The 27,928-nt window shown below is 34.7% G+C and overlaps 1 protein-coding gene across 2 annotated transcripts in view; it reads right to left on the bottom strand.

Annotated features, from left to right (window-relative positions):
- Positions 1-220: 220 nt before the first annotated feature.
- The window catches only part of LOC142341452 (solute carrier family 15 member 2-like), a 46,369-nt gene continuing 18,661 nt past the window's right edge, over positions 221-27,928 (bottom strand). For both annotated transcript variants that reach the window (XM_075392405.1, XM_075392406.1), the window contains exons 4-16: positions 24,537-24,729; positions 23,227-23,364; positions 22,057-22,248; positions 16,587-16,843; positions 15,867-15,948; positions 11,882-12,013; positions 9,688-9,879; positions 6,289-6,335; positions 5,324-5,434; positions 4,795-4,924; positions 2,624-2,767; positions 1,507-1,617; positions 221-584 (exon numbers count right to left, since the gene is read on the bottom strand). In XM_075392405.1, the coding sequence (XP_075248520.1) occupies positions 351-584; positions 1,507-1,617; positions 2,624-2,767; positions 4,795-4,924; positions 5,324-5,434; positions 6,289-6,335; positions 9,688-9,879; positions 11,882-12,013; positions 15,867-15,948; positions 16,587-16,843; positions 22,057-22,248; positions 23,227-23,364; positions 24,537-24,729 (1,963 nt within the window). In that variant the 3' untranslated portion in view covers positions 221-350. The remainder of the gene's footprint in view (positions 585-1,506; positions 1,618-2,623; positions 2,768-4,794; positions 4,925-5,323; positions 5,435-6,288; positions 6,336-9,687; positions 9,880-11,881; positions 12,014-15,866; positions 15,949-16,586; positions 16,844-22,056; positions 22,249-23,226; positions 23,365-24,536; positions 24,730-27,928) is intronic.

The raw sequence follows: 27,928 nt of genomic DNA, 5'->3' as shown, positions 1-27,928 counted from the left end.
CATCAAAATAATTGTACTATTTCGGGTAATCATGATTTTAATTAATGCAATCTAGTGACATTGTTACCGCTTTCTTACTTTCTCACTAGAAGATCTTGTGAGATAATTGTTGAAAGCCATAATTTTTTAATCTAAAGACTGTTTTGAGTATTTTTCAAGAATATAATGATGTGTACGAGACCACATAAGAATCTGGCAAAAAATTTAAAAGACAGCTAGGTTTTTTCGACCACTGTGCTGTTTTTATATCTCACCTAAGCTTCTAATTTTAAGAAAAGAATGAGGTTGAACGAAAAATAATCGTAATCATTTTAGGGTTGTGATAATCCCAATGCGGTCATTATAAGTTATCAAGACGCGGAGGACCCGTATGGCTTGCTGTCCCCGTAAGAACTCGAATCGGCCAGTTTTCCCTTCACATTGTTCAACTCATTAGCAGCCATTAAGTTTGACTCCATAATCTCGTTGTAAACTTCAGTGCTAGATCTGGACTGTGGCTCGTAGGGTTGGTAGAAACAGGCCAGAATTATGAACAGAATGGCCCCAAGTAGAATGATACCGGCTACTACGAAAAACTGGATCACCTGCAACAAAAAACAAAGGAGACGTGTATCCAAGTTTTAATGAGATATGACAGAAGTTCTTATCAAAATTCGATTTTTGCTAAACGAAACTTTAATATTGTTTTGTATGTTTTAGAAAGGTTGTAAGTGGTAGAATGTAGATAATAACATAATGTAAATTGTGCATAAGATAGGCTTGGCATAGCTTGTCAAGATGCTCTACTTGTTCAACGTATACTTGACTAGAGAGATGAAGCCTCGAGGAACAAGAAAGAACGAAAGAATGGGTTATAAGAGATGCCCAAGTTCGATAGCTTAAGACTAACTGATGTATTTTTACCACACGAGAACCGCAACGAAGAGATGGAGGTTCGAATCCAGTACTTGTCCATTTTGACTGTAGTTGCGCCTGCTTAGAATCCTCTAACCATATATAATTCTTTTTAATAACTATGGGTTGTGTTATCCTTTGGGATTGAATTACTATAAATCTTGCAAATAGTCTACTATATGATGCGTGGAGTATTTCTCTGGAATCATGGCATCACAATGTCTTAGCATCAAAGCAAAGAATGTCAACCAGGGTTAAGAATACGCTAAAACTCAATTGAGGCGGGTTTTCTTTCGACAATTGATTGATTATAATATTATGCATAATGGAAGCCTCCATGTGTGAGGACAATTTATAATCAGAGCCAACACAAACAATCTCATAATTTGCTAACAAATATCTAAAAATATCGGATTACTCCTACTAATCTAAAGTTGCGAAAGACTGTTGAGGAAAACAGTGGCTAACCCAGGCTGAGATCCCAGACAGAAATTAGAACTCAGCCTGGGAAGTTAAGTTTCAGAGCAAAAATAGGGTAAAGTGTCTCTGAGCAATTCGTGCACATTGGGTTCTTGATATTGGGTAAATTGTTAAGTATCTTTGTTGACTGACCATTGTGAATTGTCCGAGAATGGAGCTGAATAGAACAATGTCGATGAGGTTGCCCACTGCGTCTCCTAGCAACCAAATAGCCTGGGCACATGACTTCACTCCTGCACCCGCCTATAATGAATATAATAATTCAAATCGAGTTTAGACCTCCACTTACGAAAAACGTGAAACTTCCAGTTTGGAGGTTGGTTCGTTTTTTGTCTCGTTTTTTTCCATTTTTTGTTTTTTTTTTGTCTCTGAAGCAAAAATATTCGTTACTCAGAAAGACAAAATTTATTGACATTGAAATAAACATTGCGACCGTTTGCTCGTAAAATATTTAGGCTAAATAGTGACTTTCTCCTTGTATTCGAAGTCCAGATCTAGAGAATGGGTTTAAAAAATTCATCATATCTGGTGTATGATTCTTGATCGATTTTTTTTTCTATCAAATATAAGTGTGAAAAATATGCCTTATTAGCTTTCAAAGCTTCTGAAAATACAATTGAGAGAATTCGAAATTATCCAAGATTAATATCACAGAAAATTTTTTTAGATATTTTCTCATATAATTTCAGCGCTTTTCAACGCAATATTTTACTTAAGTTTCGATAAAATCCTCTACCCGGGTGAAGGCGCTCCTTACTAGAGCCAAGATAAGTCCTAACTAATAAGTGCTATTTGTTTTTTTATAATCGATTATTTGCAAAATATGATCCAGGAATGTTATTACAGCAATATCTGTTTAGTAGTGAAAAAAAAGTTTTGATGTCTAAAAATTAAATTAAAAATATATATGGTATTGGTACGGAAATATTAATGATAAAGCTGCGAATTTTGAATTAAAGCAATCTGTGTGGTCTTCATTATTAAATAATCTGGTTTATCTTGACCTAAAATTCTGCTGATTATTGCTGATTATTGCCAATCTTAATGATTTCTCCTATCTTTGATGTTTCTTCCTCTCTCCCTCAGCCTTTTAACTCTCGTTTTTTTTAATTTCCTCGCGTTAATGAACAGAGCTGAAGTCCCCTCCTGTTGGATGACATTGCTTAAGAAAAGACTCCCTCTCATTGGGTGAGTTCGATAATAATTCGGGCGTGTTTTAATTTCGGTCTCAATGATAAATGTAGCATACCTCATTATAAGCGAAGTCGAGTCCAGTTACAGACACGAGTACCTCTGCGAATGTGATGATGACATACTGTGGAATCTGCCAGTAAATCTTCACACTCTCTGCCTCCAGCACTGGGAACACTTGCACAATCAATTTGTCATCATCCTAAACACACAAATGATTCAACACAAACCCTCACCCCCCCCCCTCTGTCACCTCATAGCCCCCTTTCATACTACTAATAATTAGATTAAGTTCATTGCGTTTTGAAAACCACATTTGCTGAAAGCGGTGACAAAGCGAACATTGCAGAAAAAATGTGAATAATCGAAACTAAACTTGTTAAATCCTTGATGCGAATTTTAGTGACAGTAGCAATGCATAAATTGGCGACTATTCCCCCCGAATCGAAGGACTAATTAAGAGTCGGCGACGAGATCAAAGGATTAGAATCAATAACTTGTCACCATTTTTACCCACACTTAGGATGCAAAAACTACCGAGGTAAATACCTGTGTTTGAGCGTGTCCGCGTTTTTGCACTCATTTACTTTCCTGATCTTAAAACATGTGAGCTAACAGCAATATGCGCAGTAAGATGTGGTTTTAGTTTTCTAATGCCCTTCCTGAGAGCACTGGAAACTTATGAAAACTTTTGTTCGTCATTTCGAGCCAAATATACATTACAATACAAAAAGCACAATTGCTCGAGTGTATATACTCGGTTCGTCATAGTTTAACGCATGTATCTTAAGCACATGTAATGGGATCGTGCAAGTAAGCGAGCGTGAAAAGATCCTACTCTAATCTAGTCCTTTGATTTTTGGGGACTAGTCGCCAATTTTTGCAGTGCTATTTTCACTGGAATTCGCAGCCGAGATTAGCAAAGAGGAATGGCAATTGGATCGGCGGTTTTCGCATTGTCGCTCATTTTGGGCAAATTTTCTTAAATACGGAAAACCAACGAGATGTAAATGAAGGGTTACTTTTTCAGGCAGAGGTAAAAGCGAGAAAAATTTGACCAAAATTTACAATTGGCTTCAAATTGTAAAAAGTAAATTTGGCATTCAAATAGGCAAAATTTGCGAATTTAGCGTGCCCTCTCTGATCCTAATGGTCAAACACAAAAAAAACTGTGATAAAAATTATCAACCAATTTGGCAAAATTCTTAAAATTGACCCTCGTAAAAAATGGTGCTGAATTAATTAAACACTAACTCCCTAAAGCATATAAAATTAGCAATTCATTTTATTGAAAAAAATCTTGTTTCGATCCCTGTGAGGCAGTATGAAATGAAACCCGCTAAAAAACTGCGCCTCGCACCACTTTGACCTTATGTCGTCTCAGAAGCTTTGTTTTTTGTACACTTAAAGACTGACAAAGCTCTAAAAACAACTGCGTGGGGACTTGCTGCTCTGCAAGTTTTATCTGTTCATCTTGTTTTTGAGGTCGGAAAGTCGACTTGTTGGAAAAACAATTATCAAACGAAAACTGTTGGCACAAAAATACCAGCAGGGTTAATTTGGTTTGTAAAAATAAAATAATAAGAACATTCTAAAACAGTTTTTCCGAAGAAGCAAGAGCAGTTAATAATTTTTTGGATTGCATGCATGTAAATTCAGGAAACATGATCAGATGGTTACTTATTTACATGTTCATCTATAAATTGATAGTAATTTATTTAGATAAATCTGTAAATATAACTGCACATTTAAGGAAATATAAGTTCATCATTTTGGTTATTCGCATTACAGGTAAAAGGGGCTAAATCACAAATACCTGTCAATTCAAGGGTATTAACTTATGCTGATTTAGCAAATTGGTTGTTTAAGTTTGTTTGAATGTTAATCTCTGTCACAAACGTTAGATTGCAGATTTGTTTGTTGGTTCCATTTCTGAATACTTTTCAATGTCAATAGTCCTTTGCAAAAAAAGTCGTTCGGAAAAATTTGAATTTGACTGTCATCCAATGACAAAATTTTCTCTTTAATTAACTTTTAAAAGCTGCTCTCAATTTTTGGAAAATAGTCGCATTCTCCTCAAGAAAATTGACGATCTATGCTCTCTGAATAACTTATAATGATCTCAATTTCAACATCAATTTTTTGGACCCAGACAAAAACAATTTCTGCAGAGTAGGAAATTGTCGATGCATTGGTCATAATAGAATTTACCATAGTGGGTATACTTACAGTAATGGTTTTGGGGTTTCGGGTCATTGTGAAGAGATAGATGCCTCCGTATTTGGCATTTAGAGGTTCGTTAGTTTTACTCTCAGCCGGAATGAACTCATCGAAGAATGCCTCAGCTGACACCGATTGACTGAAAACAATTAAATTACCATTTCTTACTTCATACTAAAAATGACCGTCGGGTAAAGTGCCGATATATCATAAATACGCTCCCTTTCTGCAACTATTGCAATCGTAATTGAATACTTTTTTCGGTAGATTGTTCGTTCCATTACGAAACAACTTACAGTGTTAACATAGTGTTCTGCAATGTTGCAATGTTAAAATACAATTTCAAAATACCGATTAAAATATAACATTATTTCATGTTTTTTCAATAGAATTGGCGTTTAAGTCTTTTCTCACTGAATAATAATAGTAGAATGACGCATAAAAGACGCAATAGTAGAATGAATTTCATTAAGAGAGTTTTAAAACTTAAAACTTTTGAGATTAGCTCAAACCCTTAAGTAACAAAAATTGAACTGACTTATTGCCACTTTTGCCCTCCTGGTCGCCCAGCAGCATTTGGTCCTTATCCACTGTGAATGTCTCATCGCCCACTTCAAACTCTGTACTTGCATTCAACGGAGAGAAAAATCTAGAATAAACAGTACTACTATTGTAAAAGTAATTAAAGTAGGCTGATTTTGTTTCATAGTTTCTTATCAGTATACCACGCAGGGATAACTTGTAAGAGCCTTATAAGATGGAATATTAAACTTCTAAGAACTTATAACTTGGATGGTTGACTTCCAAGAACTTGTAAGGTTTAGTTAGAAAACTTGTAATAACTTATAATTTCGTTGGTAAACTTATAAGAACTTGTAAGTTAAACTTATATGGTGATGCATAAACTTATAAGAACTTGTAAGAAACTTGCAAGTTCTTACGAGATAACCATCCGGTCTCGACCCGGGACGTAAAAAAACAAGTCTATTTTAAAAAAAAATGGCTGCGACTTAGACCAATAAAAACATTCTATATAATCTAAATAATGTATAGGTAAACTCGCCTGCACATTGTGATGAAAGGTGGTGTGCAGGCAACGCATTTACTAGTTTAATTTTGCTCAAAATTGTTTACCTCCATCGCATCCAGGTTAATTGCATGAAAATTTTATTTAAATATGCCAGTAATTTTACTTCATTTTTCTGTTGTGCAGGTGGGTAAATTAAATTGCACGCAAATTGTACAGGAAGACTGCATGGAAATTTTCAGGTAAATTTACAGGCAATTGCAGTACGTGCAGGTGCCTTGCAGACAGCGTGCAGGAATGACAAAAAATATTGCGCAGTTCAGGTAAGTGTACCATGAATTTTATATCATTTTACCTGCGCTTTTGGGCGTTTTAAAAATTGCTTGTGTGTTTTAATTGCTAATTGCTATTGACAGTACCGGTTGGGGGGGGGGGGGGGGTGAGTGAGTTTCTTCATGTTATGTGAATGAACTTACGAGAAGTAGCAGTCGGCAGAACTGGGTGAACTTTCCGCGCTGTTATCCTAAAAATACAAACTTTTAAACGCTCTTAAGATACTTTTTACAGCAGCAGAACATATTTTCATATTTTAGCCAAGATTCATAACTCGCAAAAAATGCAAGCTTTGAATCGTGTTGCACGAATCTTACAAGTTTTGAGTCCTTAATCAATTTTTCATCCTGTTGAGTTCAAAAGCAGACAAAAAGTTAATAATGTCAGTGGCAAATACAGAATTGAAGTTCATTATGTTCATATGAAATTCAGAATTTTACTATGAAATTTCTAATAAGTGTCATGATCAGAACCCTGGTCAAAATAAAAATCATAATAGAAACTATAATTCAGTACTGAAATATTATGACACACAGATCTGCTAGCAGATGATAGCACTGATAATTCAAAAGGATATCAAACATATACAGGTTTAAATTGAGCATTCGGATAATACTTGATTCTAGGATTACAAATAAACACAACGTTACCAAAACTTTTCTCTCGCTTTCGCGTTTCATCGAAGGTTCTATTAAATTTTATGCTCACGTTTCTGTTAATTAATAGATCTCATTAGTTATTGTAACAGTTTTTGGAGCTATCGCAGTTTTGATTTTGATATTCTAACATTTTGCGAACTTGTTGAAAATTACTGCAACATATGCATAACTTCTCTTCATTTATTCAATATATTTCTTCCGTTAAATTTCTTATTTAACATTTATTGTTCCAACCAAATTTAGTCAATTTTGGCCGATCGATTCATTCATCGTACATGGTTGTGAGTGGTATCATTAGACAGCTTGTTAGTCATAGAATTTCAATTTAAAGATCTTTTTTGTTGAGTTCCGCTTTTTCCGAGGAGTTTCGGAGTTTTAAAGATTTGTGAACGTTAACCTAACTTCTTTTGTTTTGTTCACATTTTTTGTAGCTTTTGCATAAATTTTGGTCAATTATTCTTCGAATTTGATAGAGTTTATAACGATAGTCTCATTGCGTTTACGCTTAGAGATAGAATAGAGTCGATGAATTGCTTGAAATAACTGTTTTGTCAAAATTTTAGGCTAAGTCTTTGAAAATTCGGCTGCTTTTTTCCTCTTTTTTTTTCATTAAGAATGGCTTAAATTATGCCTATTTGGCCCACTTTTTCCAGTTTGACCGGTAGCGCAGACAAATAAGATGCTGACACAGTCTTTTTTTACTCGTATATGGGCTAATTGTACCTCCAATTCTTAAAAAAGTTATCTAGAAATATCATTTTTGCAGTCTTTTGGTAATTTAATCCCACAATTAAAAAGAAATTAATTTTGATATATTAGGATTTTCGTTTGCCAAAAAATTAATCAGCAATTTTAAAACAAAACTGTGTTTTAAAGGAGTCACGCGGCAATACCGAGGCCAGTTGTGGTCTCATCGACGACTTTTGCAAGGAAAAATTTTTCAGATTGCATTTTGGGTTCGTCTTTTTTGAATTTGTTTAGCATTTTCCATTTTTCACCTCAATTACAAGAAAGTCTTTTTGTTCATATAGAGATTAACTTAATACGATGTCACTTTATGTTGCAGAAAACTCCATTAACACAAAATTTGGTATGGTGAGTAAAGCTTACGTTCTTAATGTCTAAGACATATTGTTGTCTTAAATTTTTAGTGATTTCTCTAGTTTTGCTAGCATTTGATGTTCTTTTTCCAGTCTTATGACTGGGCCTATTAATTAAAAGTCTGTTTTGTGTCAGAAGAAATATTGAACAAATTGTCCACTGATTTAATTTTATACAACCAAAATAACCATAAAAATTGTAAATCGATAAGTAACCAAAATTAGCCATGTATTTTTGATATAGTATTTTTTGGTATAAGGTATCAAGCTATGTTTATAAAATCTGCAACATTGTATTGAAATTGCACAAGAACGAGTAGTTTTTGTCTAGTTAAGGAGCAAAGTGATGCCACAAAACATACAAAAGAGTATCGTGAAACATACATTAAAAAGCGTATGGTCTTCTGTCTTCAACATCTTTTTATATAAATTTATTCTCGAATTTTTGAGTTCTTCATGTATTCAGTGTCAATGTGTACTCTTTTGATTAAGTCTCAGAAATCATTCGCACGATTGGTTTATTAAGCACTAAGAAATTAAATCATTTATCTTTTTTATTTGAAAGCTTTCTGTTGTTTTGTCATAAGGTTTTAAAAAAATTATTTAAAAAATAATTGTTTTTTCTCAGATTTACCACTTTTCAACTTATTTTTGCAACCTTTTAGCATAACCTTAGCAAAAGGAGAGGCCGTAGTGTTTTTCTCAAGTGAATGATACTTAAGTTTTCATTGCTGTTTCATTTTTTTAAATAATGGTTTTGTTGCGTTGATACTTCGAGTTTTCATAATTTTTCTCAATACGTTTTTGAATGTTTACAGCGCTTAGAGCTTAAAGCAATTTTTTACTTGGATCCACCGATTAAGTTCGAATAATAAAAGATGATTTTTTTGACGGTTTTCTATCTTTTCCGCATTTGGTTCACAATCAAGCCAAAAACGTAGTTGAATGGGTCGGAACATTATGTGCCAGGGCACATTAGCGAGCCTCCTTGTCAATTTTGTCTTCGAATCCAATTCTTATCTGATAGTAAGTACAATTGTCGGTCACTGCTTATCCCTGCAACACAGGATCTTGCTCTACTATCTATCGACAAGGCTTGTGCAAGATTTTTCAAAAATGTTGCAGGATCATGCATGACCGCCGGTTTTCTTAATATTCGTGCAAGATCTTCCGTGGTAGCAGTGAGTTTGACAAACGATAGGCTGTTAAAAGACATATACCAAATAGTAATAATAAACACAGCTGGCAGATTGCCGGAAATTAGCCGCGATAGACGCTTGTGGCCTACCATGAATTGAAACAACTAAATAAATAAGATTGAGAGATCGACTGCCAGCTTTTTAATAGACTACTAGACTTTTTGGGTTAGATTCGGACTGTCATTTTTATGAGACATATTTGCTCTACAAGAAAAAAGCCCTAATGGAGCTTTTTCAAAATTAATATTCGATGGGGGGCTGTAGCCTCGAAAGAAAAGTGTGATCAAGGAGGGGTTTACGAGTCAAGCATGAAAAAGACCATTGTGACGTGATATCAGAAGAGCTTTCTGGAAAAACGGTTAAGAAAAAATATTGCATAAAATGAGTATTGCAGCAATACTTCGTTCAAGAGGTACTCCGTACAGGCAGATTTGCTAATGTTTGTTGACACTATAAAGACCGTACGAATTTTAATCAATTGTTTTGTTTCCATGTGCCTAATATAAGAGATATGCACAAAATTAGAGACTTTAGTGTCGTCAAATGGTAAAAGGAAATTAATCCCCCCTATTTTTAAAAATTACCTGTTGTTCGTAGAGTATACTTTTGAACTGTTCATCTGTGTAGAAGTAGAAGTAGGAAGTCCTCTCTGAGACTGAGTTTGACTTTGTTATGTTGAATGGGTCTGCATTCTCAAAGTAAAGACTGCAGTTCTCACCTGGCGTGAATTGCATCAGTACCTCCGCATTTTCGTGGTACACGTATCTTATCAGGTTCTGAAATCAGAAAGACTAAATTTATGATGTTGGTTTTTATAATTATAATTAAATTTGCATTTTATTTTTAAAAAATCGGAAAGATTTGTCTTAAAATAACCGCATGGTTAACGCTGCATGCTGAGAATTATTGAAAAATGAAAGATTAATATGTTTTAAAAAGTTTCTTCTGATGGTATACAGTTTAAACTTATGAAATTGATCTATAATCTAGCTTAGATGTTCCGGTTTCAATCGAAATCTTTATCGCTTATACCTTTGCTCCTCATTGCAAAGAATTATCGATTTTGAGGGTCTGTGATTATTACATACGTTCAATTCGCCGCATTGCAATTGAGACATGGAATATTTTGAAACTAATATTGGCAAAATGTGTATTTTACGTAATTGCTATTCACATTTACTTTAAACCGCGGAAATTACATCCAATTAATGGTAACAATTCACACATATTTCAGAAAAATAATATTGGTTTCATAGTAACAATTGTGCTGAGAGAATTCAAACTTGAGAGAGTTCAAAAATTATGAAAAATACTATATACGAAATGAAATAAATATTTTGGTGATTTGATTTCGTGGTTGAAATGAGGTTGATAATGCTTGCATGATCTATATCTATTTTTTTTGTTTTGAAGATATCATTATTCTAAATAAAACAATCAACGGTAAAACGCCTATAAATGCTGAGGATTATTGGGAAATCAAAAAGGGATATCACAGAACAAAAATGAGGCTTAGCAATAAAATTTTTTACAGCCAGAAAGATATTAGTCATAACAATTATCAAAATAATTTTGGTCACTCGCATAGCCAATTGAACCTCGTCATTAAAGAGGTCAGATACTGATGGTTACGATCCTTTTGTTTATCTAGCCAAATTCAATGCTGATCTACGCACTGTTTTGATAAATGAATCGACGTCAATTTTCCGATATAAACTTTATCCACACTGATGGTCACCTTTCGAAGATTCACACGATGAAACCTAATCATCAATATTAAACCCCAGATACCCCATAGATGGGTTTACCAAGTTAAAGAAATCAAGTTTGGCTTTATTCATTATTGTTTTTGTTATTATTGACTTCGCTTAAGTTCATATTGTCAATTATGACTTGTCAAATCTTAGCAAATGTAAGAACATCGCAAAAATGCTGTGTAGAATTCTGCTATACCCTCCTATCCACAGTGTCTGTTGAGCGCTAAAGCTTTACCCCACTAATATTTGCATTAAAAAGCAATTGTCAAGCAATTGTCAAGTGGAAGCAAGGTGACCGGACAATAGATCGAAAGGACAACAGATCGAAAACAGAAAAATTGTGACAATAGATCGAAAATTAATCTCTGTTCTTATTGGTTGAAATTAAGCATTATTTGCGAGCTTCAATATAATTATCACTTTACGGCCATGCCTTAGCGGCCCGTGGGACTTGATATGAAACTATAACAACCGAACAAAAAATCACAATAGAACATGTTATATGGTGTATAATAAATTAGCGCTTAAATCTGATTGGCCGCTACGCAACTTGAATTATTTAATTTTCAATCTATTGTCCCAATTTTTGCTTTTGATCTGTTGTCTTTCGATCTATTGTCCTAGCACCGGGAAGCAAGACTTGAAGATCCAGTTGCCCCCAATTTAAACTTGGAGTTTGGTACGCAGAAGAAAAACACATTAGTCTAAAGGGCTACATGACAACTTACTCAATTCCATTTTACCCTATGCAGTTTTACCCAATTCCATTTTACCCAATGCCAACTTACCCAATGCTCGTTGATTCTTTCTTTCATTTATCCGATGTTCGGTTGTGATAGTTTCATACCAAGTCCCATGGGCCATTTAACTATATAGTTGGCCAAATGGTCGTTCTGCTAATTTTAACAAAAGGGTAAAATAAAATTGACCTTGGGGAAATGACCTTGGGTAAAATGACATTGGGTAAAATGGAATTGGGCAAACTGTCCTGACACCAGTCTAAAGATGGATTCAGAATTACCTGGTGAGGAACTCGGATCTCCTCTTTGAAGTGTCCGTCTTGGTGGAATCGGATGTCCATGTGACAGGGGAGGGTGTTGACAGCCCACAGAGAGGCCTCCTTACTCGTCAGGCGGGTAAAAGGAAGTGTACTCTAGAAAAAATGAAAGTTATCAAACGTGTAACAGATTTAATTAACACTTTAAAGGTAAACATTCTATAATAGCTGGATCCATAAATTCTTGTAGCCAAATGTGAAACGGTTATCAGCCAACACGAGTTAAGATGGGGGCCAGAACGTAGCCCAACCCAACAACCCCCATTAACATGAATACCTTTCACAGCAGCTCGATTTTAGTGGCGAGGGGGGGGGGGTAAAACCTCTAAACTGCTAAAAAACCATAGTCTTTCAAGCGGCGGGTACTTCACTTTTTTCCGCGAGTTCTCAATATGTAACTTAGTAGACACTGATCAATTTTTGCAACGAAGCCAGAAAAAAGCAGTTCAGTTTTTTGTTCATCCCATGATAGAGGTCAGGAATGACAAAATTCCCAACAAAAGCAAAAGCTACAAAATGGCAAAGTTTGAAGCTTTAATTTAAAGCAGTGAATAATGAGTTTAGTATTATGGTCGGATCTATGCTGCCCTGCTGCCCCCCCCCCCCCAGTTTAGTTGGAGGATATGTTTCATGACCCCCAGGCGCAGGTACATTATTTTTACATAGTGACTTGCTATATAACAACACATAATTTGTAACTGGGGGTCATAAAAATACTGACAGAATCGATCCTTATGTTCAATCAACTCTCGGATCTATTCTGCTTCGTCCCCCCCCCCCCAGCTTAGTGAGCAGAAATTTTTTATGACCCCCAGGCGCACGTGCTATTTTCATACATAGTAACGTGCTATATAACAACATATGGGTCTTTCCCATTATAGCCCCCCCATGAAAATATAGCCCCCCCCATTATGGTATATTTACCATGATTGGGGGGGCTATAGGTTATCTGACCACTAAGCTGGGGGGGGGCTATAATGGGAAAGACCCCAACATATAATTTGTAACTGGGGGTCATAAAAAACACTGGGGGGCCGAAACAAAATAGATTCCAACTCTCATTGGGATTACAACAGTCGTAAAAAATACACGTCTCTATCAAGCTTATTAGGCCTTTTCTTCTCACAACTTCTCTCTCGTCACTCTTCGCAGCAGTGGTGGGAAAAAACGGCGAGGTGAATGTTACCACTCGGTTGTTATTGTCAAGCAGAAGTTGCAAACAACGAGTCGGGGCTGAATTGTCGAATAACTTTATAAAGGTGATAAGATAACAACCGCCGTGTGATGATTTCTTTAATCAACTCCAGTTTCAGTTATAACACTTGCATAACCTTAAATAGAATACACACTCCTCACCCCTCCCTCCCCCCCCCCCCCCCCCCACTTTTTCTCGCCATTTTTCATATAGCGTGGCGAGAACAGTGGAGAGAAAAGAGTGGTGGAACAAGATAGTCTTATACACAGAAACAAGCCAAGTTTCTTCATTTATTCAGATTTTCGTCTGAGTTAAGCGAATGCTAATATTTATATCTTAACAAGAGTTGTTCAAATATTAAAGCAAGCGCTTGAAACCCACTAAATTTGAACGACAAAAAAGTGAGATAATTTCAGCGACAGAAACGTAATTTAGCCTTTTCCTCATCTTCAAAGGACTCAGTTTCAATTTGAATTACACTGAAAGAAAGCCAGTAGAACACCATACCAAAAAAAAACTATTTTGTTTTTTTTGTGTTTCCCTCCGCAGCACTAAAATTAATAATACAATCTACCCAATGCTAAAAACTTAGCGGCCGCATAGAAGCATTCCAAAATCATTTGTTCACGACACGCATACTGACAACATGAATAATTTGTATAACAAACAATAAACAAGAAATTGCTGAAGTGTTTGGTTCGCAATCGTAATATAATCAATAAACGGAATGAGAATCTGATTTCTCAAAATTATAAGCATTACTACCTCTCTAGTTGTCTAGAACAAAATATGATTTGCAACAATAATACAAAACATAAAAAATACACTGGTCTAATAATAAACTTCCACAAAATAAACACATTGGGAATAAAAATCCACCGAAATAAAACCTTATGTTAGCATTAAACTTCAGTCGTGATAGTTTGTTCGGTTGTGATAGTTTCATGTAAAATCTCAAGGCATAGTCAAGGCGCGCAATGCATGGCCAGCTGGACGCGCTAAATGCAAAACCTCAAGATCGCCTTTCCAAATTAAAAATTTATATACATGTCTCCGACATCAAGATCCTGGTTTTCATCACATTTTCAAACGCATTATCTTATTCAATTGCAGACTTAATATTTTCTATGCATGAATTAATTGTCTGTCGGTGTTCTCGGTTTCTTAGATTCGGTGTTTGGTTTCTTAGATCGGTATGTTTGATTTCAATCGTAATGATTCGACTTCATGTTTCATCTCGTAGACTCGTCTTGATTGGTTTCTTAATTTCCGTAGGTTCGGTTTTTGAACGTAAAAAAATCTTCTGTATATTCCGTTTCCTAGACTGGGTATGTTTGGTTGCTTAGATATGGTATGTCCAGTTTTAAGCGGTAGACAATCTTTGGTATGTTTATGTTGCTTGGATTCATCATGTTTGGTTTCTTAGATTCGGTACGTTTGGTTTTAAACGTAAGAGATTATTTGTATCAAACGTACTCTTGCAAACAATTTCTTTGAAAACAGTGAAAATTGGTTAATTTCACCTTCCACCATCTATAAAACTAGTTAACCAAAAATTAACTTTTTGTTAGTTTTTCAAGAAGAAAATTTAACAGAAATGTTGAACATTGATGGGTATTCAATTCAATAATGGCAAATCACACTCACTGAGTCTTGATATTATCATGAGAAATCGAATACATAAGCTATTTTCTCATGATTTCTTGTGGTTTGAAACCGACATCGTCAACTGTTTCTTACCTTTAAAACCAAACATAACGACAAAAAACTGACTTAAAGAACTAAACATCCCAAATCCAAGAGTCCGAACATGCCCACGGTTTGTTACGTTTAAAGACCGAACAAACCGACAATCCAGAAAAAAAAGTAAGGGTTGTCATCGTTTTGTCTAATTAAATCAGAAAATTCCGGCTGTTATATTTTTTCACAATTTTACAAAAAAACTATTTATTCAAAAACATAACCTAATTTAAGCAAGTTTTTGTAAAGGTTCGTCTTCTACCTGTCCGAAGTAAATAATTTTTTAATTGCAACTGTAGAATACAAGATGTTTCAAATATTTACTCAAACTGTCGGCTTTTTATTGGCTCCACTGAAATTGTTTGTCGACTTCTAACTAAAATAAGAGCTGTACGAACCTAAGAGCTGTAAGCACTTTCAAATGTTTACTTTGGTTCTTAATTGATCTGATTTTAAATAAGCGCAAAATAGTTTGTTGGCATTGGGTAAAAAGACAGGTTGTGTATAATGCCATTGTGCAAAATGGTATTGGGTAAATTAGAATTCTGTAATTTGTCTTGACACCTTAAGTTACACTCTAGATCTCCTAGATTAGATTTTTTGGAAATTAGTTACCTAAAGTTTGCTAAGAATTATTATATGATTTGCACCGCTTTGTTACTCGTTCCCGTAAAACAGTAATAGAAGACTTTTCAGAAACTAGGCTACAAAGGACCTACTTTCCACAATATTACGTAACTTCTTTGCGCGTGGGCAAAAGTAGCCAACTTTTATTTTGTTTTACCAATATAAAAACTTTTCTCAAAGTATTCCTCGACCCGGGTGACTATTACCTATATTCCCGAAATAGTTTTTTTTTGTAATAAAATCCGGCTAAACATGGTTGGTGGGTCAAAACTCGCTGAAATTTGACAACTTGAGAGAACTAATTGTTATGATCAGACAATGATCACAGTATAAAATGCAGTCTTGAGACACACTGAATCAGTACTGGATGAAGGTTTGTAAACTTACATCTATTTTGAATTGCAACATGGCAGCCATGACAAATGCACCACAGGCTAGCAGCATTCCCACACTCATCTTCTGCAGTCGTCTGAAACAGCAAATTAGATCTATGAATTTTGTTCTGATTCAGAGATAATGCAGAAAAATTCCAGTTTTCAAGTTGTTGAGAGTGAACTCATAAAACCTCAATTCACAGACATTGAGAGGCGCTATGAGTCTTGTCTTTTGAAATTGATCTCAGCCAAAATCGAGTTCCCATTTTTGAAATCACTTTGAAACTGAGGGGAAAGACTACGGAAATCTTTTAGGTATGATTAAACAGGCATATTTTCCGCAAATGCATAATATTCGTTAAAAACGTATCATCCCCCAATTATCGCAATTACCGTAAATATAGCATAACGGGGGCTATAATTTCGTGCGCGCTATAATGGAAAAACCCGATTCATCATAGAACAAAAAATTTCTGACATGAATCGCATTATGATTCGGTAACCATTCTATTTTTACAGATTATTATATTGATAGCAATACTGATTAGTTTATTTAACATTTTAAAGCATGCATGCTTTATAATGTTAAATAAACTAATCAGTATTGCTATTAATATAATAATCTTTAAATTGTGGCTGTTCGTTCTCATAGGTAAAAATAGGATACGAAGGCTCCTATTTGTCTATTCTGTGGATGTAATTGGCTAAGAGATTAAACGAGAATAAAACTAACGTCCGCATGATATGGCACTTAGCAAGTAGAGGGTACACAATGTTGTAAGTGATTGGCACTAGAATAATGACAAGGAGAGAGTTGAAGAACTGCATCTGGTCAGGGTACAGGGTGATGAAACCCAGTTTGCCATCCATCTGCTGTGCCTGGATAGTCCAGGTGGAACCCTGCTGGTCGAAACCCATGAAGAAGATTGCAGTCGGCATCGTCATGACGAAGATTCGACCCAGTTGTATCAACTCATCCAGAAAGTGACGCTGAAATTGAAACAGATCGAACAGTTACGAACTCTGTGAAGTAACCATATTCGGATCTAAGATTTGATCATACGGTGCGGAAGAAGCCTAAAACTAAATAGTCACTAAGCTTTTTTTTTGGGGGGGGGGGGGGGGGGTAAGGAAGTGATAAGATGTGCAACTACTAATAAAAATGCTATCTAAGAATGCTTGCAGAACAGATCTCAACATGTCAAATTCCATTATTATCAGGTGGTAAATTATGCAATTATTCAAATGAAACTTGAGCAAAAGATGCAACGGAACCTATCGCGTCACCAAAATCTCGTTCTGATTAGGGGGAACAAATAGGAGTTTCCAGTGGCCGCTATAGGGGCAACTATAAATCAAAATATCCCACCATTACCCCCCTTGTAATCTTACATCGTTTTACCCCACATAAAAAATTACCCCCCTACTCTTACATCAGTTTTGGGGCGATCAGTTGGGGTAATTTCGACACGGGTAGTCTCCAGGGGGTTTCTTAGAGCTTAAAAGAACAGTCTCAATAACGGTTAATTGGTGCAGCAGGGTTTCCTATGGTTTTATCTTTAGTCCTAGTTCAAATTCAATTAAAACATCCACGTGCACATTTTAAAATGGCGAAAGTCTGCAGTGGCAGAAGTTAAAATGCCAGAAGTTGATACTTAGCCAGAAGTTGACTTCCCTCGACTTTCGTCATTTTAGATCGTGCGCATTTCGTGTTTTTAAGCATGGTCCGAATTTAAGCATGGTCCGAAAGCATGGTCCGAATTCGTATAAAACAATGCATTCGAAGCTTAACTTATAGATTATGTTTGTTAATTGTTTGAAGATTATATTAACAATTGTATCAATATTTTATTTGGGACTATTTTGTTTGGGACTGTTTTGTCTGGGAATATTTTGCAATTTTGGACTGTTTTGTCTGGGACTGTTTTGTTTGGGACTGTTTTGTTTGGGACTGTTTTGTCTGGGACTGTTTTGTTTGGGACCGTTTTGTCTGGGACTGTTTTGTCCGGACACGGGTTACCTGACTCTGCAGAAGTCACTTCGAAATTCTCAGTGACTTCAAGCAGAGTGGGACGAAACCATTACGTAAGTGTGATTTGATTTTGAAGTTAAGCATCCAATTGCGTTAGATTCGCCAATTATTTTTTGAGTTGTCAAGAATAATCAGTTGAGTCTTGGTTATCTCCTGTCAGTGGAGGAACATCTCTTCAATTGTCTTGATCTTCCAATCAAGTTTAACAATGTTACGAGCAATATGACACGACCTAGCAATAGCATTTATTCAGATTTTTGTCTCTTTTTAGGATCAAGAATCCTGTTCTGTTATTTGAGCCCTATTTCAAGCCTGCCCTGTTTCAAACTGCCCTATTTCAAACTGAGCACAATTTCAAACTGCCCTATTTCAAACCTAAGGTCATGTTTGCAGAAATTTGCAATTTCATTTACACACTGTTTAAAATAAGGAATGATATTTGCAAAGAGAATTTGAAAAATTGCGGTGGCCGCTAGTCAGACCAATAAACTTTATCTAGCAAGATCTTCATTTTTTCCTATAACGGTTTGATTGTTCGCACTGTTGTTTAGCCGCAGTTTTTGTTTTATTGCTGTTCAACTGTTTTCTAATCATCCATAATATTGTCCATAGTTTTCACATTAGTCCCAAAAACACGCATCGTGAACTGCAGCGCCGCCGAGAAAGGATTTATCTAGAGTATTGGATAGAGAAAAACTTTGTTGCCTTCACCAAACTCGCTTTCAACAGCATCAGTAATAAACCGCTGGTTAGTGGGGAGCAGTTTTATCACTTTTCTAATGTCAGAAAAAAGCGCAATCATGCTCTGACGTAATTGGTCCCGTTGGTTCAAGAGTATGTTTAGCAATGATCCGATGTTGTAATTGACACAAATCTCTGCCGAGAAACGCTTCTCAACGATTCTGAATTGTTTTGGTAGTTGAGTCGCCGGAACTTTATGGGTCCGATGTTAAACATCCAGAGTTGACCCAATAATTCAAAAAGTTATAAAATTACAATTTCATATTATGGCGTCTATGCAAAACCACCCAGGATAAGAATTGTCAAATTTTTAGAATTTATATGAAAACTTGTAAAATAACAAGGCGGCTCGGTAATGTGCGATCGCACATAAGGTTCCGACCCCGCTCATCCACAATTTTGGCATAATGGTCTACAAAATGATGAAAAGATGGAAAAACACAAAAAATTCAAGTATTTTTCAAAAAAAACTGGTGTATGAACGAAAAGATAGCCTCCAAATCAAATATTTCAGTGGAATAGAAATGATGCATTAGATTGATGAGATATGCCGATATTAAGAAAGCGAGCAAAGACGAACGCCAAAATCAAACAACAACAACAAACATTAATTACATCAGAAAATTTATGTCCAATTTAAAAAACAAAACGTAATAACAAAGCCAAAATAGCGTCAAATAAAACTGAAATTAAACAAAAAAAACTTGTAATTTACCAGAAAAAAATGGCTATTCTCCAGTTCATAATCAAGCTTGGTAACAATTAGACAAAAAAGAACCGAAACTTTGAAGTTAGAAAATTCGCTGAATATTTTTTAAAAAAACAATTAATTTCAAAGTAATGAAAACCATTAGGAATCAACCAAAATATCCCATAGGTTTACAATTACCAATGCTTCTATAGACGGGAATTAAGGACTCTTGGTATTCAATTTTTGTGGAGCTACAAAAAGAACAACAAATAGACAACAACCTAAAAATCAATTAAAACTTGCCAGAAAATGCTTTGGAAGCCGTAAAGCCATACTTTGGCTCCAAAAATTATGTTTGATTGCACCTTCGTCGAACACCGATAATGTATTATGTGGCCGTTCTTTATTGAAAATATGCAACAATTAGACAAAAATGAAAAAAATGCAAAAACTATATAATACTTGTTTCTTTTTCGAATAAAATTTATTTCCAAAGACATAAAAGTCATTAATTCAAATAGAAAAATTAAAATTCGAAAGGAAGCCCTTGAGACCTGCAATTTTCCAGAATGTGTCTTACGTCTACAAAAAGAGCGTCAAATATGACAAAAATCAAAAATTCGTTTATTTTTTTGTGAAAAACCCGTGTGGAAGCCAGTAAAGTCATAACGAATTCTCCTAATACATTAGATTTTGTGACACGAATCCCTTTTGACACCTTCCCTTGAAATGTATTATGTGACCTCTCATTAATGAAACTAGGTAACAATTATCTGAAACTAGGCAACAATTAGACCAAAAAGAAAAAAGGCAAGATTACGTAATACTTGTTTTTATCGAAAAAATTTTTTTCCAAAGACATGAAAGCCATTAATTACAAATTGAAAAAAATGAATAGGTTCGTTTATTCTTCCAAAGGAAGCCCTCAAGACCTGCAATTATCCAGAACAAGTCTGATGTCTATAAAAATAACGTCAAATATGACAAAAATCAAAAAATAATTTACTTTTTTTTTGTGTGAAAAACCATTGTCGAAGCCAATAAAGTCATAACGAATTCTTTAAAAACATTAGATTTTGTGACACCAATCCCTTTGACACCTTCTCCTAAAAAAATAATGTCATCTTAAAACATTAATTAAGAGACCCGGTAACAAACAGACAATAAAAGGAACAAAATTGCGAAATTGAACGGTTTTTTTTTTCATTTAGGAAAACAATTGTTTTCAAAGTCTTGAAAGCCATTATCTATCTTCTAATATCAGAACATCGGCTCATCTACTCTTCCAGGAAAAGCCAATCAAACCGGGTTAATGAACAGGAAATTAAATATGACTAAAAAGACAAAGTAAAAACGACAGTTAAAGACAACATTAAAAAATTGAATTAAATTCTTCGAGAAAGTACTGTCAAAGCGGTAAAGAACCGCAATCTATATCTTTGAGGATTTAAATATTATCAATAGTGCGTTATTTTGAAACTGAAAAATGTGTTATGTGAACTGACAATAACGTGATAATTTGACAAAACTAGAAAACATGAAAAATGGGCAAATACCTTAAAATTAAAAAAAGTGTCAAACCTAGTAGTATCAAAACCAGAACACCATAACTTAAGGCGTAAAACTGCAATAAAGGTCAAATTTGTCTCCAGCAGAAAGAACGAGCACTCTTTGCACATTGCTGACACGAAGCTACAAGTTGACCAAAGTAAGAGAAAAATGGAGGCAAAATTCAATAAGCCATTTTTCATTTAAAATTTAAAGATTTCGAAAGTCAAAACGACCATAAGCTTTCAAACAATTAACTGGATAAATTAATTCCGAGGTAATTAGGAAGCCAATAGGACCTATCACTAGTGAACTTTGATTTGAAATGTTCTATTATTTAATTAACATAAAAAAGATCGAATTTTTTTTGTAAAAAACCGACTGACGACAATCCGAATTATTTTTGGATTTTAACGGTCCAAGATTGGTACATAACTAGTCCTACTAATGATGGTTGTCAATTAGGAATAATTTTTTTGGAATGTCATTTATATAGATATTTAGTTAAAAAATCATAAATGCTGCGTTTTTGATAATCAACGAATAAAGTTAGCAAAAAACGGCAAAGTTTTTTTATAGAGCACTCTTAACGGAAGTTGAAGTGGAATTAGCCCCTTTTTCAGTCTACAAAGATTGTGTTAGTGGTGTTTGGGTGTGCACGTCCTGCAAATTTAATCAGAGTGGACTAAAAAACTTATTTCGTGCTGTTTTTGATGAAAAAGTCTGAATTTGTGAAATATTTAGCCAAAATTTGTGACAAAAAAATTCAATTAAAACAGCCGACAATATATTTTGCCTTTAAACGTAAAATCAACAACATTTTTTTGTAAAATTGTTTTAAATTTTATCAAAATTGGCAAAATTTTCGTCGAAAATTCCGAAAAAAGGAGAATGAAATCAGCGGAATTCACTCTATTTTCTCGAAAGTTTAAACCTCGGTATCTCCCTGTCAAAAACGAAAATCAAAAAAATCTTTTTAATTCCATATTCTACGCTGGACAAGCTTTCTAATGATACCAGTCTCAACTCTCTACGATGAATATATCGATCGGCCAAAATTGACTGAACAAAAAAAACCCATTTGAGTATATAGTTCCTCCCCCCTCAAGAGGGGTCGGAACAATTATGATATTTCGGAGTGAAGAGAACGAAATTGAGCAGGTTATGAAAAAAGATTTGAATGACACTTACATCATATTTAGGAGACGCGTGATAAAGGAAGTGTTCCTGTCTTTTCCCACCCTGTACTCTGTTTTTGAAAGCTGAGCCAATAGCCCCAAACGCCCTCACAATCATACTCTCTCCTGTTACCTTCTTAGCCGTGTAAAGAGGAGTCCCAATCACGAACAGCACTGTAGCTACCAGGAACAACCCAGCTGGAACCTAAAAAAGTTGAATAACCTGCTTTGTATTTGTTAATTGATAATTAATAATCAGAACTAGTTTTAGGAGTTACAATATAATGCATTAACATAAACAAAAGATTTGAGAGAAGAAAATTGATTTATGGAAAACAGTTTCAGATTGAAGTAATTCCCCAATGAAATGAACCCCCTTAAAAGTTAAAGAGTTGCCGATTTGGCGCATTTTGCCATGCTTCGCAGGCGATGGCCATGCCTTAGCAACCCGTGAGACTTGACGTGAAACTATCACAACAGAAAAAAGTATTGAGAGCGAAGTTCAGTGTTAGGATGGTGGTTTATTTACGCGTGGGTTTATTTCCTAGACGCGATGAAAACAAGCCTGCTTGCCGTAATTTATCCCATTATAAAAATATTTTCAAAGTAATTAATAATTTTGTGTTGTTTACACACCTTGTGTAAAACTAGTATAATAAACTGCCCGGAACTATACATAAAACTGTAAGTACTCGGTAATTCTGTGGTTCTTATATAATATGTTGGACTGAAATGAGCTGAGATAAAAAGTAGTATCTATCTTAATTCTCCTCTATGAGGTCTTCCTGGGTTACCACGTGATGAGATGTACGTTTCTTTGGTAGTACCTCCAGGCAGTTTTTATCGAATTATTTTGATTGATTGTTGCTGGTTAATTTCCGTGTCCGGACAAAACAGTCCTAGACAAAACAGTCCTATGAGTTAATTTTCTGAATGTTTTGTTTTTAATTGATATGAACGAGGATTATACCAAAAAGTTGTTTCAAAAAACATTTTGGCTAAAACTATGTTGTAATCAGCTTAATATTTGTTCAATGAATTGCAATTATATGAATAACTTAAGTGGTTCCTGTGTTAATTGGTGTGCATATGTTTAACTCTATGTTTAGATCGGACTCTTTTGTCTATTCACCGTTAATTTCAATTCAAATTCAAGAAAAAAAGAGCAAAAAATGTTACTGACTCCGAATGCGAGAGTGTAGCAGTCTTTGTCGAAGCATTGCACGTCTTCTCTGAGGATGGGAGTGATTACCATGGAGACAAAAGCACCTATGTTGATACTGACGTAGAACACCGAGAAAAACATGTCCTTCAGGAGAGGCTGAAACACAATTCACAAATTCATTCACAACGCCAATAAAGCACTATTTGATAGTGATAATAAATAAAATATTCTGGAAAACTGCCAAAAAACATAGCGTAAATATATTGGTACAGACTTCAAAATTTATGGTTACTATAATCTGAATAATATCATGCGATCTAAACAGCAAACAGAAACAAAAAAAATACAGAGACATTTCTCTAAGTTGAAATGCCAAACATGCATTTTATATAGGAGAGTATACCGTTGTTGGTTTGCACAAGTTTGCGACTAATTTTGTCCCATTTGAAGCCGATTTTTTTTACTGGAGTTGCGGAAATAGATAGCTTGTTTAGTTTGCCTTCCATAAACAATCGTGAACAAGAAATGATGAAGTATTTTTTTTAAAAAGGCTTTGTATCTCAATATTGATTCCACATGAAGGTTGATTCCCTGTCCAATGAAGGTCCACTAACAAAATATTTACAAAACTTTTATTAAAGGATTGTTGGAGAAGTTTGTAAACTGTCATTGATGATTTATTTTCAGCTAAGAAAACAACAATAATTTTTTTCGAAAATTATGATTGAATTTTGCTTAGATTTTCAATTCTGTTAGATTTTGAGGATCGTGAGCAATTTGGCATGAAATTGTAGTTATAAGTTGGCGGATACTGGGTGAAATTTTTGAAATGCAATTATTGGCTAGTTTGTTATCCAATAACTTATACCTTGACCAGAAAAATGTCCTCGTAGCCTCAGATATGAGCGATGTCAGAAACAATTTGTATGGCAAACCTAAAATGATTCTTCGCCGGTATAAGTTGTTTCGCTTCATTAAACGATATCATAATGATGAACGAGAAGAAATAGTCCAGCTATCATAATGTTTCTCGACCAGTTTTGCGAGGTCGCCTGGCCTGATGAACGATTTTTTTTTCAGTTTGTACATCTCAATTTCCCAGACGTTAAATTGCGTAAATTGAATCCGAAACCATATCTAGAGACGATCAGGCCTGATTGAGAAAAATGAGAGAAGGTCCCAGGCCTGATTCAGATTCTGATCAGGTCAAATACAATGCTGCTAAGAGAACTCAATAGTTAACTCATTCCCGTCAGATTTCTCTGCAGTTCCCACCTTTATTTGAGATGAATTGAAGCGATTATTCAATTAGAGTCGCAACAACAGACCTTGTCATTTGGTATCTGGTCCCCTCCGAAGGCACAAACACATGGCTTGATTCCTCCAGTGCCGAGTGCTATCAGACTGAGTCCCATAACTGTTCCAGCCACCATCTCATTATGGTTGAACCACACTGGTACTGTTGAGACAGCTTTAACCACGTGACCAACTGCATACACCAGCGAGAAGAGAATTATCGTTCTAAAATGCATTAAAATAATGATAAATAAATTTTAAGTAATTAAGAGAGTTTAGTTTTTAACCCACCTTAACCCCTGAAATTTGACTGAAAGTAAAAAAAGATTCAGTATTTTTTGTATTCATTATCGCAGACTAAAAATTAATCAGATGTTTTACCCAAAAATGTCCCTTTCTGTCCCTATTCAAGTAAGCCAGTATTGAGGGCTTTTGTTACCACAGTTTAAAATACCCGGCAAAACGCACCCTTTCTGCTTCCATATTCTTGAGAACTGGTTGTAAAATCTTTGTGGTTTTCTAGATATGTCCCACGGGTTGAATTTCCACTAGTGTCCACCAGAGATACACTAGTATTCCATTAAACTCCCGTTCCCAACTACTTTCACTTCTATTCCTCTATAATTTCATAGTTTTAGATATTTTGAATCAAAAATATTGAATGACCTCAAATTTCAGTAACGTGTCATAATTTTCAAGTTTCTGGCTGTAAGGCAGTGTCAACTCAATAAGAACACTTTTTTCTTGTGAAAAAAGACAAATGTTGCAATTCGGAACGTTGCAATTTGTTAAGGAAAGCAGAAACACTGGCCCGAAAGCGGTCTCTGAGGTATGGGGGCTTGTTTTCTAGAATTTTGCAATATTCCACCATGAAGAAGAGGAATGCAGTCATTTTTTTCAGATTGTTGTTAATGAGCAAAATGGCTAGCCAAATAATGCCAAAAACATCTGGGACGCATCCTGTATTACCTGTTGTAAGTTTTGATGTCGAATTCAGGAAAAAAAGGCGATCGAGCACATGAGCCGGAAAAAATGGGTCCAGTAGGAGAATACATGTTTGCTTTGATTCCTTAAGTACTTAGAGAAAACACGCCATGGTATATATGGTTTTAACGCTCGTTACAAGAAGGATTTGATGAGCTCGTTAAAATCAGTTCAGTGTTTGAATTTTTTCCGTTTGTGCCCCCCCCCCCCCCCCCCCGGCTCAGTGGTTGCAGATTATTTGTAACCCAGAAGCACGTGCCAAAACTTTACATAACGATTTACTGTTTAATAACACGTGCTCTGTAATTGGGGAACAGTAACGTACCGGAGGGCACAAATGGAAAATTTCCCTATATTTTAAAAGTTATTAACCTCATACCTCTGTAACTGACTCGAGGCTCACTGCTCGATCGTTAGTTTTCTTTTTAACAGATATTGGATCTGTTTTGTTTGGGCTCCCCCTTCTTTTTTATGAACCCCAGATACAAATTATTTGTTGTTATATAGCACGTTACTATGTAAGAAAAAAGCACGAGCGCCTGGGGGTCATAAAAAATTTCATGCTAACAAGGAGACTCGGTAATGTGCGTTCGCACATTAAGTTCCGACCCCGCTCATCTACATTTTTCACTTAATAGTCCACCAAATGAGATAAAAAAATTAACATATCAACATATTGTTCAACAAACTACTAATAGAATAAAACAATCTATTCTAGAGAGCCTATGAGATCTGATGGCTGCCATTATATGACTACCAGAATAGACGGCAATAAAAATTAATTAGTTACAAATATTAATTACGACCATAACTCCTTGTTCATTTTTTGAAAACCATTAATAACCAAATCAAAATGGCATCAGATAAAATTTATACAAAGAAGATTAACCGGTACTTTTTAGGAACAAAATAAGGGACTTTTCCTCAATGCGTTTATTAAAACATCGCTTTTAAAAAAAAGAATTAAATTAGAACTGATTAGAAACAATAGGCATCAAATGAAATCATTCAGAGAGTCTTTTATACCTCAAAAGAGAGCGACTGAGGGCTTTCATTATCCAGTATATGTCTTACGACTACAAAAAAAACGACAAATACAGGCAAAAACGAAAAGTTTTCACGAAAAATTATGCACGAAAACGATGTCCCCCAATCAATTAAATATTAAGCTGATCACTAAAAACAAAAAAAATCTTCGTTTGCATTTTTTGCAGGTGACATCATTTGTAAATCAAATGGCGTCCATTATTGTGATACTATGAAAAGAAAACAAAAACCTACAAAAAAGGGGCAAAAATGCAAAAATCACGAAAATTGGTTTTATGAAAACTGGTTGTTCCAAGAAGATAATTTATTTGAGGAAAATAAAACCGTTATAAAGAGCAAATTGTATTTCAATAGATAAATGATGTGAAATGTATATAGAGATGCTTAGCTACAATTTAACAGAATTAAAATTTTCAGATCTCAAAAATCGTACTCTTTTTTTATTAGAAACAGATATTTTCAAAATTCATAGCCAACAAAAGCTTTCGACTAAAAGAATAGACAGTTTGTCTTGCAACTACTAGGAAAACTAATTATGATTGTTTCAATGATACTAAAACATAAGACTATAAAATAACATTAAATACAAGCTGAACTAATAGGTTTCACAAAAAAATTTACGAAACCACAGTTTTGAAGCCATTAAATTTATAACATATTAACCGCGAGAATATAACATCTTCTTTTCTGTCTCCTTTGGTCATCATAACGTCTTTTTATAAAACGACTATCACAAAATGACAACAAAAAGAACCACAAATCTGAAAAGTAAAAAAACTTCACAAAATTCTTCTGAAACAAAATGTCTAAGCCCGGAAGACATCATTTAAAACGTTTACACAACAGAAAAATTATTGTTTGATTGAACAAAACAGAATAGCTCTAACATAAAAGCTCTGAGTAATTAGGCTAGTTTAGGAAAATGATACAACATTGAAAAAGTCGAAAAAACGCAAACCAGGACAAAAAGGGATAAGCTGAAGAATACTATTACTCTTTTTTTAGAAATTTAATTTGAAAGTCAAAACAACCATTAGCTTTTTACGATATCAGTTATGAAGTACAATTGTTTATCTATAGTTGGCCACTGAGACCTTTAATTAAACAATATTTGGCATATGACAACAAAAAAATTACCACAAATAAAGGGCAAAAATAAAAAAAACGCTACCAAATTCTGCAAGAGAACGGTGTCGCAGCCCTTCAAATCATATGTTATGAAAACAAAAAATATGTTCAGTTTCAATTGTTGTAAACCATTTAACAATTAGATTGTCAATTAATGTGACAATTTACAAAAGAAACAAAAACAACAGCAAAAATGGACAATTATGCACAAAAATCTGAAATTTTTGTATGAAAACTGATTATTCCAAAAGCGAGAAAACCTTCT

Source organism: Convolutriloba macropyga, chromosome 6 (genome assembly GCF_964194025.1).
Source record: "Convolutriloba macropyga chromosome 6, txConMacr16.3, whole genome shotgun sequence".
NCBI lineage: Eukaryota > Metazoa > Xenacoelomorpha > Acoela > Convolutidae > Convolutriloba > Convolutriloba macropyga.
The sequence above is the reverse complement of the archived record's forward strand: the minus strand, read 5'-3'. Positions and strand labels throughout refer to the sequence as shown.